The sequence below is a fragment of the Schistocerca piceifrons genome, chromosome 7 (genome assembly GCF_021461385.2).
Source record: "Schistocerca piceifrons isolate TAMUIC-IGC-003096 chromosome 7, iqSchPice1.1, whole genome shotgun sequence".
Lineage (NCBI taxonomy): Eukaryota > Metazoa > Arthropoda > Insecta > Orthoptera > Acrididae > Schistocerca > Schistocerca piceifrons.
The window spans coordinates 131,541,427-131,556,644 of record NC_060144.1 but is presented as its reverse complement, the minus strand read 5'-3'; the positions used below and the strand labels follow the sequence as shown (position 1 = coordinate 131,556,644).

The 15,218-nt window shown below is 36.4% G+C and overlaps 1 protein-coding gene across 1 annotated transcript in view; it reads left to right on the top strand.

Moving 5' to 3' along the window:
• LOC124805513 (RNA polymerase II elongation factor Ell-like) overlaps positions 1–6,209 on the top strand; it is a 307,965-nt gene extending 301,756 nt beyond the window's left edge. The window contains exon 10 of the mRNA XM_047266077.1: positions 13–6,209. Within this exon, the coding sequence (XP_047122033.1) occupies positions 13–165 (153 nt within the window). The 3' untranslated portion in view covers positions 166–6,209. The remainder of the gene's footprint in view (positions 1–12) is intronic.
• Positions 6,210–15,218: the final 9,009 nt, after the last annotated feature.

Below are 15,218 nucleotides of genomic sequence, written 5' to 3'. Positions count from 1 at the left end.
TTGTTGTTGCAGAGCATTCAGAAACAAATTATTCGGGAATATGAAGAAACCAAACGGGATCAGAAGCTCCAAGAAATCAAAAAGAGGTTTCAGTATCTGCATGAAAAATTGTCACACATCAAACGCCTGGTTTCTGAATATGATGCAGCACAGAACTGTAACTGACCCTGGCCTCACTCAGCACATGAAATGCTGCCTTTAACGTTCCAACAACGATCAGTCGAGCAGGAATCTCGTGGTGGTTAACTGGCATTGTGCTTAGTACTTACTTGCAGTTTTCATTACACTTGAAAATGTAGAGTAATAATTCCTATCACAAATGTCACAGATCCCAGAATTTGCTCCTAACTGGTATTTTTAACTGTGACGGCTGTTGATCTGGAGAGGATAAAGTGTGCAGTTACAATGCTTGAAAGTTCATAAAAACAAAGTTCACAAAAACAAAGTACATTAAACAGTAAGTCAGTATTAGATATAGCCTTCGCACTGTGTTGTATGGTTATCTGCTTTACTCGAAAGGTTCAAGAGTTACCTTAAGAGGATTATTTTACTTCTCCCATCAAGGGTGTTGTTTTGATCTTGAAATGTGTGTGTGTGTGAGAGAGAGAGAGATTAAATGAATTTCATGCTTCTTTTGTAATTAGTAAATGTAAGAAATTTGTGCAGACTTAGGTTCATTGTTAAGTCATCACTGGGAGTGAGAAAGATTGTGTTTTTTGCATGAAACTCCATCATGAAGTGTGTGGAATAATGAGCTCTGCATTTATTTCTGAATAATGATTGATATTAATAACACAATCCTGATACTTTCATAGTGGAACAATAATATCTTGTAAATTATTGAGAACTTATGTGAGATGGTGCTGTGTCTACATAAAAGTGAAGAAAAGTCACTATCTTTCTGATGTTAATGTTTGTTATTCCTAAGATTTAGATTATGCCATAAATAGTGGAAGTAATTTAAAGTCCCATTTTTTGTACACAGCCTTTGTGCGGTTTTATCTCCTCAGTTTAGAGTGTTGGCCATCTTCCAAAAGTAGTGTGTGGTTTGTTTGTGGTATTTTATTTCACCAGATTCCTGTTCTCTCTTTCCTTAAAAATGTTATGGTCTCATAGGAGCTAGTGCTTTAGCTGAACTGAACAGTGCCTTTATAATAGTTAGCCACTGGAAATTTTCCCCCAACTTCCAGCAACAAAGATATTAACCTCATGTAAACTACTTGTACAAAGAAATTATTTATTGTTTTAAAATTGATAGTCTTCCATAAATGTTAAACATATTGAAATGTAATGGTAAAATTATATTGATTGCTGATGAGAGAACAGGTATCAAAAGTGTGGGTGATGTATTGTGATATGAAGCAGTGTATTTTTGAACCATTTGCACTTCACAATTCCCATAATGTACAATTTGCATAACAGTAGCTTCTTCCTTTCCGTTTTAAAAATGTGCTCAATACAGTTAAGCATTCTACAGTCTAAAAAATTTCCAGTCCCAGTCAGTAGAGATAACTAGATCAAATGCCCTTTGTGTTATTAATAGCTTGAACTGGAGAGAGGTAGGATCATTATATGCATCATACAAATGCACAGTAAATTGGCTATTATGAGTATTTCATGAATCTCAACATAATGCTCATGTAAAGCCAAGAAAGCATTCACAAATTTATATTTTGTGCTACTGTGGGATTTCTTCATTTCTTTAGAATCCATCTGGGGTAGTCTTCTCAGAGCTAAAAAGTTCATTGTGATGGGAAGGACAAAGTTTACATAAAGCTGTACCACAGAATATTGTTGTCTGAAAAATAAATTATTAGAATTGGAATTATTTACACTAATCTCTGGTGCACTGCTAATATAATACATTGAACAAAGAAAGACTAATCTGAAACTTTTAAGCAGTTTTACATGGATGACGTAGTGAATTTTAATGCTGGTGGTTTGGTACTGTGAAGTAGGGAACACTTTTATGTGAAGATTCTTGCACGAGTTGTGGTTACGAAGGTACCATAAAAAAGCTGTAACAATTTAAATTACATTAAAAATTGTTAATACTGCCTGCTATTTTGTATGAAATTGGAATACTTCCATTAAATAAACAATGAAAGTTGACAGATGAGGGGGCAAATTGATGTGACAGAAGCACAGACACGAGGCAAAGGTTTATTTTGAAGTTGATGCAACAAGGGAAAACATTCTGGGTAATGGCATCATAATAAGAAATCAGTATATTGGTCAGATCTATAGCACAATCTCAGCATATTGCACCATTTTTAAAAATAAATTTTGTGGTACAGGTACTGTGGCCCCAGTGTTATGAAAAAAGTGGATTTTGTGCTTTTGTTCCTTTCAGTAAAGTTGTCAAGTATATCTGAGAGATTTCCAAAAAATCTAATCAATTGTAGGTGTAGGAATACCATATAAAATATTTTGTGGGACATCATGTTGTTGTTTGAAGAACATACTTTTGTTTTTGTTATTACTCCTGTATTAAAGTCAAATTTAATTTGTTTGCACCATACCAAAATTGCATGTTTGTACACTCGTTAGATAATTTGTTAATTCTTTGGATGTAGAGTATGTTTATGTAGCACACTAGTTGAAAGATGTGTTACTTACTAACTCTTGTTATCATTTTATTGTAACAGCAGAAGTTCACATTTATGGGAATTCATTAGAAGTGCAAATAAGAGTTCCCTACTCATCATTAATATTAAAGTGGTGTTTTTTTGCTCCGTCAGTTACAAAAACTAATTTGAAATATTATTTCCAGAGGTGTCCTTCATACATATACTGGTGAAACTGATTACTCAGTCAGATTGGTCAGTGATATCCCAAATGTTCTGTGCAATCCATGATGGTTCTTTCATTTGTTTGAGTGTATGTGGTTTTTGTGCATGAGATGAAGTGGTTGGAGTTAAATGTTCTTTCAGTTATGTATCCATTAACAAAATCGTGTAAATTATCTAGCTTGTGGGTAATGGATAATCAGAATGCTCAAACCATATCTCGAAAACTGTAAGATAGTTAGCAACTGTGTGTATATATATATTAAAAATCTTTTAGATATTGGTACAGATAATTTTGAGAAACATGACAGAGAAGATTTAATGACCAAAGTACAGTAATAAGTGAAATAACAGTGCAGAATTCACTTATTGGGTAAAGTTTGTTCACCACCCTATGTAAGTTACTGGTGAATGCTTCTCCTGATAAAGTGTCGGAGTATATTAAGCTGCAAGAACATCGTTGATGGAAATAATGGAAGATAAATACTTTATACATAATATATTTTTGACTGTGATGTATTTTTTTTATTTTATTTTTTATTAATAGATGCTCATTCCTGCAGCAGATTTGCTGCTAACTATTGTAACTTGACTGATGCTGATGTGTGAGAGAAGGGAGTGAGAACTGTCCTGCCACCATTGCCAAGGATTAACTACAGTGAAAAGTGAAGAAAAGTTTAATGTAGCGATTAAATGGCAGTTGTAATAACTATAAATGTGCTTGGTTGTGGAAAATATTTGAAAGGGAAATACTGTATAATAAACTTTTTGTGATCAAGAACATTTTTGATCAGAAGTTATGCTATTTATATTTCTAAAAAGGATGGTAACTACTCATCCTGGCGACTGTGCTTACGATGCTGTATACATAAACAATGTGGATGGCCTCCATTCATTTATTGCTGCCCTGGCCTGGAACATTGGTGACGACCGGAATTCTTCCCTGACCTTGATTATTATATTATCATTATTATTATTATTATTATGACTATTATTATTACTGTCTGTATAGTGTTTTATAAAAAGGATATCATACAATAATATGCATTCTGTCTTCTTTCATTATTGTGTTCTGCTTTTGAGATTTTACATAAAAATGTTGAAAAAAAAAATGCTCTTCTTAGTCCGGGGATTGTGTAATTATACCAGCTAGTGGGATATTTATTCTCACTGTTGGCGTAAGTACTGTTCTGCTGGTAAGGATTCGTAAATGCTTGTGGAGTAACTGGCATATCTGACAATAATACATTTAAGTGCTTGTATTTATCACTTTGTATGAATATGCACACACAAGATTCAGCAACTAGCTAAAGTAGTAACATAAAGATGTATCTCGTAACTGGTTTGTTAGTGCAGATAGGCTTACACTTAATAATTTAATGAGGGACCAAGAACAATATATGTTTCACTTGTGATTTTTTAAAAATAAAAGAGCACTTGCTAATTGTTCTGTTGTGTATTACTAATATGAGTGTCTCATTCTCCATACCAGGTTTATACAAATTAAAATCGTCAATTATCCTAAGAATTGTTTGAAATATTGACATTACATTGTTTCTGTTATGGGCCTTCATTATTGCAGGAAAGTGAGTTGTAATAGGTATCACATACCTCACACTGGAAAAGCTAACTGCACAAGAGAGATAATGACATCACAATTATGGTAGCCATATACTAAAGACATGCTTAATGATGATAATTATATACTTTATTTTTAATAAAAGATAAAGTTTATTCTCCTATTTTTACCGCATTGCTGAATCTCAAAATAGAACAGAATGCAAGCAAACTCCACAAGCAAGGTGAACCGATATGGCTTTAAAGTTTCCCAAGTGGCAATGAAGGTAAATCAACTGATATCAATGTGCTGCTGTTTTGCTCTGGTGATTTTTGTCAACTGCTTTTGAAATTGTGATTTGTGTGTGTGGATATTGTTTTATATGAGGTTTATTTATGTTTGTAGCAGGAAAATATTAATTTATTGTTGAATTTACTATGTAAATATGTATACATGTATGTATGTTTTTGTAATTCCTTCTGAAGCATTGTGAATGAAGCATGATTCAGTTCTTTTAAATAGCAACATAAATGCAGAAATTGGCATTTGGTTGCATTACTGATGTATACTGGTACGTTGGTTGGTTTGTTATTTCAAAAATTATGGAAGTTTTGTTAGGAACAATCTGTGTCATTATTGTAATGATTGTTGTTACTGGTTTAAAGTTATTGTTCAAGTATAGGCTTTCTAACTGAGGTTGTTTTAACATTCAGTATTATTTAGCAGATTCACTTTGGTTGTAGAGAGTGGAAACACTGAAATAATGCATGAAGCACACACATCCAATTTTAATACAGTATAAATTTTTATTAGGTTGTTCTGATGGTTTGATTATTTGTGTTCTACATTGGTCAAACTAAGACAAGGATTGATTTTTTCCCCCAGTGTCTCAAAAGTTGTCTCACGTACCCCACCAGAGATCAGCAAGAGAAAGGAACTTTTTGTTTATAGTATTTAGTGAACACAGGTGGTTTTCTTTACAAGTAACCAGAGCTGATTGTAGTGTAGTACATTAATTTTTAATATAGAATTGTTGTATTGGCAGGTACCCTTTAGATTCAACACTGTTATAGTGAGCACACTTCCAAAATATCTAGCTTCATGTATGATTACCACTAAAAGAAATTTGTCACTTGCGGAAATACTTTGATGAACCAATGCATCTTTAAATACAAATATGACAATTAATATGAGCTGACACAGCTCTCAGAAGAGCAGGACCCATTTCCAAAAATGATGCACATTGTATTGCAAAAGCGTGGAATGTTATTCCAAATTTCTTAATTATAAGGCTTACTCTACAATCAAATTGAATCTCATCTTCCAGAAATGGAGCTGTAATAAAGGTACTATTCTGCTAGTAAGCTCAGATACATATTACATTTGACACTCAGTTGTATCGTGGCATTGATAGATGTATACATTCTCATCATCATGCAATTGTTGATGATGCTGCTAATTTTTATAGTGTCTTCTGGCTTTATAAGTATATTGTTAACTGAGTGCTACATTGTTCTAAGAGTTTAATGACATATTTTAAATATATTTCAAAATGAGCTGAAACATTCCATGAGCACAAACTTGTTGTAGATGGTGCTGAGCACAGGAACATGTATGACAGATTTGTTTTCGTGTGTGCCACTTGGGAAAAGAAATCACAAATGAGACCTCATGTCTGCAGAAGGCAGGGTTACTGTATCATTTGTGATTTGGGATAATGGATATATGACAACGTCTTGTTTGGTTTTGATCTATTGCTGGATTTGTTTAAAAAAATGTTTGTCTTATGGGACATATAAACTTACACAAAACATACAAAAAAATAAATCCTATTACTTATATGCATGCAGCAATCAAAATCACATTTGTTGTTTTTTTTTCTTATGCAATGCTTATTTCCAGTTTTCCTTCACCCATTGATGAAGTATTTCACCCTCTAATTATCACTCTACCATTTTTACCTGTTAAAAAACGGAAATATTTTCCCTTACCTCTCTTTCCTTCCGTTCCTAAGAAACTAGTTATAATTTGAGATATCTGGAATTAAAATAATTGATATGCAAATCAAATGAAAAAGAATGAAATTTAACATGCTCTGAGTGAAACAATCAAATTTAGTACTGCTGACACACACACACACACACACACACACACACACACACACACACAGATTTACACAGTTCCCACCTTGGGTCTGAGAGGGGGACTGAAAGGGGTAGATTAAAAGGGAAGGCCAGTCACCTGGGCTCCAGGATGAGAGGGACCATCTGCAATGAGACTGAGGGGATGCGCAAAATGTGAGAAAGAGTAGGGGATAAAAAGATACTACATTAGTAAGCACACTTCAGTCCAGAGGTGACGTTGACAGAGTGATGATTAAGAGGATGAGAAATCAATTGTGTGATTAAGAATTAGAAGGGAAGGGAGATGAGGGGAAGGAGAAGAAAGAAAACTACAATATGTTGGGAGGTGAAGTTCATGAGTTCTCGTTATTGCTATTCATCTTTATCCCGTCACTTGGATATCACTCCAAAATGAAGTCACTGCATGAATATACTAATGAAAATGCTAAGTACTACATGTTGTGCCTGTAAAAGCATGAGAAAGAGCTCAGTTTCATAAGCAGAGCATCCATGTTCCTATTACCTTAAGCCATTTACTTATGGGAGAGAGTAGTAACATAAACTTCTATTTCAAGAAAAAAGTCCTTTTTTTGTCAGATTGTAACATTGAAAATCCTCTAAATTACACAAACTACTGATTGTGTGGACTTACTTTGAAAGTATACATTTTTGGTAAAAAAACAACAAGTAAAAATATAAGTATTAATTTAGGTTCTGAATAAAAACACAAAATTAGGCTGGTTCTCAGCAAGGGAATAATAAATTAACAAGGAATATTGCGATTATGATTTTTATTGGTCCAGTAAATTATCTTTTGTACATGCAAATAGTTTGCACAATACGTACATGATGCACAATCATCTACAATACATTTTGTTTTACAATACATAATGATGTACAGTATGGGTGTTACATAAATTACAGTTTTGTGATGTGATAATACCTTTAACTGTACACATGTGGTTCTCATTATAGGTTACTATCTAATGTTAGTTTGTCTTAACTTAGTACATAAACTATATCAATCACAGAGTGAACTGATCATTGTCTGCCCATACATGAAGCCATGTTTCAGATTTTTTCTTCTGCTAGAAATTTTTTTCAATGATTGCAGTGTCAAAGATCTTCAAAACAATTTCTAAAAGCTTCTGATTGCTTCTTTTTCAATGAAATTTCGGCAACATGTGCATCGATGGGGATGAAATGATGATGAGTAGGACAACACAACACAACACAACACCCAGTCCCTGAGCGGAGAAAATCTCCGACCCAGCCGGGAATCGAACCCGGGCCCTTTGGATTGACAGTCTGTCGCGCTGACCACTCAGCTACTGGGGGTGGACTGCAGTAGGTACTGGGAGATGAGAAGCTTGCACAAGATAGAGTAGCATGGAGAGCTGCATCAAACCAGTCTCAGGACTGAAGACCACAACAACAACAACAACAGTTCATTAGCAAGTTATTCCTTAGAATAATTTCTATTATTGTAATGTGTAAAAGGTGGTGGTAGGGAACATTAGGTGACATCTGCACATTAAAAAAAATTATAAATATTTAGCAGATAGCTGTATTTTCAAATTAATCTGTGATGTGAATGTAAAATGACTTATTTTACTTCATTACAGTTTATCGTGCAAATTGATCCATAGAACTTGAAACTAACTAATTTGGTACAAAGCAGAAAATGCAGATCCTGTACGCATTTAATCTAATGTTCTTCAGTATCATCGTTAATGTTCTTATTGTGGACTTCTGGACTCATTTGCTTTTAATTGTGTCTGCATAAAAAAAAGTGGAGCGTCCAGAAGACATAGTTAGATGTCAATGCAAATTTGTGCACATATACACCATTGGCAAGTCACAGCTTGCTGTGACAAGTACAACTGCCTCCAGAGTGCATTAGTGTTGTTCATGTTTAGTTTGGTTACCAGGCCTGGTTGGGTATGTAAAGGGCATGAACAGTGACAGATGTCGAACAATCATCGTGATAGACATAGAGATACCACATACTTGTTTGAGACAGTGTTAACAGCATGTGACAGAGTTTGGCTGGCTGGTTGACTGTGCAGAATCCAGATTTGGATGTGACAGTGGCCCCATGTTGGACTGCATGGGAATGTGAAGGCATATATACTCATCATTAAGGTTCTAGCTGACAGCATCTGACCATCACAGAGCAGGGTTGCCACATTGTATGCCGAGAACATTCTAACCCCAGCTATATATTTACACCTCCAATTCCAGAACAACTCTGGACACCTTGCAAAATTCTGTGTCATCCTGCATTGTTGGGCAGAGACTAGTGGCCGTTGAACTAATAAATTACTGTCCCATGTGTAAGCTGCCGTTAATATCACAATGCAAAATGCTGTGTTTGGAATGGTCCGTGATATTGAAGCGTAGATTGCTGATGAATGGCAATGCAAAGTGTTCAGCAATGGATCGCATTCTGCACTACTCTCAATGTTCCGGGTTGGCGAGCATGGTGGTGACCTGGGATGTTCCATTTATACAATGTTTTGGAGAGGCACATGGTGTTACTCCCGGCACCATAGTTTATAACTGCAGTTAACAGCTATTAATGATTGAGAAAATTTTCATGGCACAACTGTACTTTACAGACTTCCTGAATCCTCATGTGACAGTATTGTGGTACTATAATTTTCAGTGTGATAGGGTTCACAGCTGCGATGAATGTTTTGAATGATTTCTTGAAGCCTTCAGCTGCCATTCTCTTTATTTCCTGTATGATTGTACAATTTCGGCCTTGAAGTATCTAAAATGGAAGTTTCATACATTGTAATTTGTAATTTTGATGTATGAACAAGTCATATTTGTAGATACAGGTATACTAGGCGCATTCTAACTCACTTTATGGATGAGTTTTTAGTAACAGAGTATGTCATATATGTCGTTGCTCATATGTGTAATGCAAAACCTAACTCAACCATAAAGCAGTTTTTACTAGACTCTTGTGGTTCTCAGTACTATTCCATTAGAATACTGTGATAAATGTGATATGTAAGATCTTTGTACCAACTATTTAAAAATGACGTGCTCCTACAATAACAGAACAAATATTCACCAATTATTTTAAAGAAATTACATACAGTCATATTTATACCAATGATGAACGATAATTGCATGTAACTGAGAACAAAAGCACATGCAGGTTAAGTAGCAAATTTATGTAAAATAATTATAATCTTCCTAGTGCAACAATTGCTCGAAAGTAATGTGGTCCTAAAATGGCATGAACACCTCAAACTAATTTACGAGCATAGCATGTCATAGGAGCAATGACGTATACAACATAATCTGTTACTAAATAATCATTCATAAAACAAGTTAGACTGTGACTAGTATATCTACAGATATAATTTGTTCCTACATCAAAATCACAAGTGTCACTAATGTATCCAACGTATGAAACTACGGTTTTAGATACTTGAAAATGGCCTAAGGCTGAAATTGTACAATTATACAGGAAATAAAGAGAATGGCAGCTGAAGGCTTCAAGAAATCATTCAAAAAATATTGTGGTAATCTTTTTCAGCTGGAGAGTGCTCATCTACACATGGCAGGTGTAACTCCGCCCCTGGGCCAGTGCCGAAAATATCAAGGGCTAGTTAAAACAGATCTGGGCCAGGTTGCCTCAGGGAAGGATACAACAGTTTTGTGACACCTTTCCCAACTGAACTAGTTCATCCATTCAGCCTGAGATAGTGTAACATGATACCGCTAAATAGACTCGTACTGAAAAATTCTTTGTAATTTTGACTCAAATTTCTAATCACTGAACTAATATCACATACCCTCTCAATCTGTGAAGTTTTGTTTAGTTTCCTCCCTTTGGGGCATTTCACTTTCTTTGTCAGGCAGTATATTTACTGTTGGGTGTATTTTTCTCTTCTATCCATTTTGTCTTTCTTTGTTCTTCAGTTAAAAATGGCCTCTTTTTTTTTTAAAAAAAAAAAAAAGAAATGATGTCTATAACCATCACATAATGACCTAACAGATCCAAAAGTCAGTTGTTAAACACATCTTTATTCATCTCCTTATAATCACCTGTGTTGTTTTACATAATAACTATCAGCATGGAGCTTTTGATGAAGTGATATTCTGATAGTCCTGCATTACAATGGTAAGCCCTTTTCCTTTGTCAGTTGGCACTTTCCAGCTTTCATTGCTCTTCGAATCATGTCAGGTGAACCTTCTGTCATGAGTTTGACTGATCCATGTCTCAAATAGATAAATAATGGTTTATAAATGATCTTCTTTCCTAATGTTGTTTATTTTTTTTTTCCAGAAAAGTTGCCCTAGTTGCTACAGTATTAGATCTGGCCATCAAAATCCTTCTTGCAGCTTTACATTTTCTGTACCTTTATCCAAAAGATTTCAGAATTTTGTTAGTTGGATGACAGACTCCTGTGGGACCAGTCTTACTGTGTAAGACACCTGCCACCTTTTGCTTTGTGCTATACTCTTCCATAGAACTGGAGTACTATGTGGAGGACAACACTGTTTTTGTAATTGTCAAAATCGGTAACAGTTCTTCTTTCACCAATATCTTTCCTCAGAGACTGAAACTTCATTTCTTGATCACAGGTTTCCACTGCTGATGCTTGTGCCATATTATCTCTACTGTTCGCAGTAAAATACATAATGGTGCCTCATCTGGCATTATCGTTGAGGTTGTGAAGTAATTCAGACATATTTTATATGACTCCCTTTCTTTGATTCCACAAGTGAGTCATCGTAACTTGCAAATAAAAAAGCAGTAGTATATGATTTAAAGCAGAGCTCTCCTGGTAAACAAACAACACTTGCTGGAATCGAACACATAAATTACTGACTGGATGTAACAAAGTGGCAAAGCCATGCCAGTGGCAGCATGAATAATCAACATCACATAACCAGACCAATGTTAGGCACCTAAATGGTAGTTCTTGCTCCATATGGTGCTACATAGATGGCAGCCATGGTAGAATTGAGAGTAGGGTAACAGTATGCCCTTAGTTAGAATCATGGACCAAACGGTGCAAACCAAAGGCCTGCCATTATGAGTTAGATATGATATGGGGGTCAAGAGGTGTGACAAATGACAATTCCCAGTCAGCTGCCAGTTTTTCTACTACCAAAACAGTGTTTTTTTGGAGTTGGAGGAACTTAAGAGGTTGCTTCTGCCTGTTAATGTATAACATGACTCGTTCCACACCCCAGAAGGCTCTCCTTTGCAATGGCATTTATGAAAGCTATTTGTGAATAAATAAATAATATTTGAACTGGATCACTGCATTTGCAGTTAGTCACTGTTTGGGAATACAGCTGGTTAGCTATTCACATAAAGTTGCTGTACACTGACTACAGATGGCCAGTGTATAAAATATCTACCTCTGCACGTGACTCTGCCTTTTACTGGATAAAATGTTTGTAACTGGGCTATGTAAGTATAAGTATATAGGACCCATCTTCAATCCAGTAGAATAACCTGTGTTGTTCAGGACTGGAAGCAGGAATGGGCTAAAATACTGCAAAGGTTGCATGTGCGACATAATTTACTATTGGAGATGAAAACAGAATAGACCAGTTATCATCTCAATGCTTGCTGAAATGTAACCTGTGCCATTGACACTGTGTGGCTGGTGGCAGCCACAACAGTGTCTCAGACCTAATGCTGGGTGCCTGGCAGTGAAACATCCATCACTAAGCATGTGGCAGTCACTTTGTGAAATTACCTATGGCTAAGGTCAATCTGAATTATAAAGGCAGTATCAGTCAGTGTCTGGTACAAAGTGGTGAATAATTTGTTTCTCTCCTACGAAATGGTGGCACAAGGAATTTGTTTCTGAACTAGCTGGGCAGGATATTATCTGTATGTAAAGACTCTGAAAAGATTATCAGTGTATTTGGATAGTTTTTGTGTCCAACTGCAGAGTGGTGTGCATGGATGCTATGACTGTTTGGATGGGACTAATTAAGGTGGACATGATGACAGCTGCCAAAATGGACATCCAGTTGATGGTTTGTGTGTTGATCTGATCAGAGGTTTAAATGAATAATAAGGTCAAGATTGCTTTTAAAGTCATCATCAGAACTCTTTGTTCTGTTCCCAATTCCTTCTGCTTACTGTCACATTTCCTTTCCTGTTGGTTTTCACACCCCTCCCGTCCAGTTCAAAGCTTGTACTTTTCAGTCTTCCATCATGTTTCCACCCCTTCTTCCCCTCCAACTCTCTCTCTCTCTATGCACCGATAGCTGAATGGCCAGTGTAACGGACTGCCCTCGTAAGGGGCCCGGGTTCGATTCCCGGCTGGGTTGGAGATTTTTTTCCACCCAGGGACTGGATGTTGTGTTGTCTTCATCATCATTTCATCCCCATCCAGCATCCAGGTCGCCCAATGTGGCATTACATGTAATAAGACCTCCACCAAGGTGGCCGGACCAACCCTATAAGGGGACACCCAGCCAATGACGCCAAACACTCATTTCTATTTTCTCATTCTCTCTCTCTCTCTCTCTCTCTCTCTCTCTCTCTCTCTCTCTCTCTAATTCTCATTAACTAGTGCTGCTGAGAAGCACTTGTCTCCCCCATCATATCTCCCATTACTTCCTCACCCACACCTTGTCCCATACTTCCTACTCCTTGTGGGTTTACACGTGTCTTTCCTCTTACCTCACTCCTGTCAATCTGAGCAACCACCCACAAATGGTTGTAAACAGTGTCACTGTAGCCATGAGTGGGGTTAGTGATTTTGAGTATCCAAGAGGTTTAAAAAGGGGGGGGGGGCGGGGGGGGGGGGGGCTCAAAAGCTGTTTGTGGGTCTGAAAGCACCACACATCATTCAACTCAAGAAGTAAATGGCTGCCTTTTCTAATTTTATTTTATTTTTTTTTATATTGGAATATCTATTAAAGTTTCATAAAAATGTTATTACACTTCTGAAGAAAGTAAGATCCAAGAAAAATGAGAATTACCACATAGTATAGTATAAGACACATCAGAAGTACTCATACGATTACTTTATCGAGAAATGGAAAGGAAAACTGAAAGTAAATTAGAAGGGGTGCAGTTTGGTTTCAGGAGAAGAAGAAGAAGCACTTAAGAGATACACTGTGTTTATAGATTTGGAGAAGGCTTTTGATATTGTGTAACAAGAAAAGTGATTTCTGTTCCTGGCAATGTGGTATCAGTTACAGGGGCTTAAGGGAATCCTATCCTCTTTGTATCAAGCAGTCTATGTTCAAGCCATCAAAACCTGGAAAGATGTGTCTACTGATTTTTAGTTTTTGTATTGATGAGACAATGTCGAAGTAAAGGTCAATCTCAATGCGAGAGCTGAATTTCACAGACAGAAAATCAATGTGATACAGCTTGCTGGTCATCAGAAGTGGATAGAAACTGAGGCAGGTGCTTAATGCAATAAAACTGTGCTAGCCAATGACTATAATATGCACATAACCAAAAAGATAACTGAGGCATTGGTGAGCAGTGGTAGGATATGTTGGATGGTTAAATGTTAAACTTCATCAAGAGACTCTTGAAGAGATGGATAAAGTTTGCTGTCTCAGACACAGAATAGGTAAAGAAGGTAGATGGAAGACAGACATAGTTGTGAATCAAGTGTTCTTTGGTCTATGGTATAAACTGACATGCAGATTACTGATTATATTGCCCCATGTTGGGTGGCAATGATCAAGTGACATTAGCAATCAAGAAAACTCAAACAGCAAAAGATTCCGAGATTAAGGGATTAACAATCAAAGGGAACAGAGTGTTTAGATGATTAAAATATCAAATATTAGCTTTTGTTACTACACTTTTCTGCATAAAATTAAAAATATTAGGACCGATTTGACTGCATGTGGACATCATTCAATTATGAAGGATAAGGAGGGGGAAAACGAATCATCTTACCATTTTGCCTGGTCATTCATCACGTGATTACATCGTCAGCAGATGCTGAGTTGATACGACACATCACTTCATAGCAATGGCGGCGAGTTGGCATTTCTCATCAGTGACCTGTGGCTTTGTGACATGGTTTTTGTGTAGTTGCCATGTGTTGCTGAAGCAGTGATATCATGATGATGGGAGGTATATGTAGGTAATGGATGGAAGAGCCCCATATCTTTTTTCCTTCCACGCTGACTCACCAACTCCCTCATCACTTTCATCACTCTACTAAGCTCAACAACTTCTTGAAATTTTCTGCCTCTTAGCATTGACATTGGTGGATTATATTTGCCCTGCCATCCAATGACATATCACCGTTTCATGATAACACATGCCAGTGCAGGGTGGAAATTTTCTATCCTATGTAGGGTGGTGTGTAAGTCGAGAATTTGTCTTTCTCACGATTTCACTGTCAAGGCTGTTCCCAGCATTGGTCACATGTTGTTCTGACATTGTACTGCATTTCTAAGTTGCTGTGAAAGCAGTGGCACAACACTTCTTTTTAATAGCTATCTCCACATGAGACCTGGACAATCTTATGTTTGTGCTTCATGTAAGAATAGGCTGGCATTCATGATTTACAGCAACTTCTTACTGCGTAGCAAATTTTTTTAAGCAGGCTGATTTCTTCTGCATTTCTTTAGTTTCACACATCTACCTCTGCAAATTCTTGGTGCTTTGTGTTTCTGCTTCATCCCAGGGTGTCTGCAGGGACCCCTCAGTTATCTGCATGTTTTTATCTGTCTGCCAGGCTCTTCCCAAGGTGTCCTATCTTAAGTGAGACTGGAACA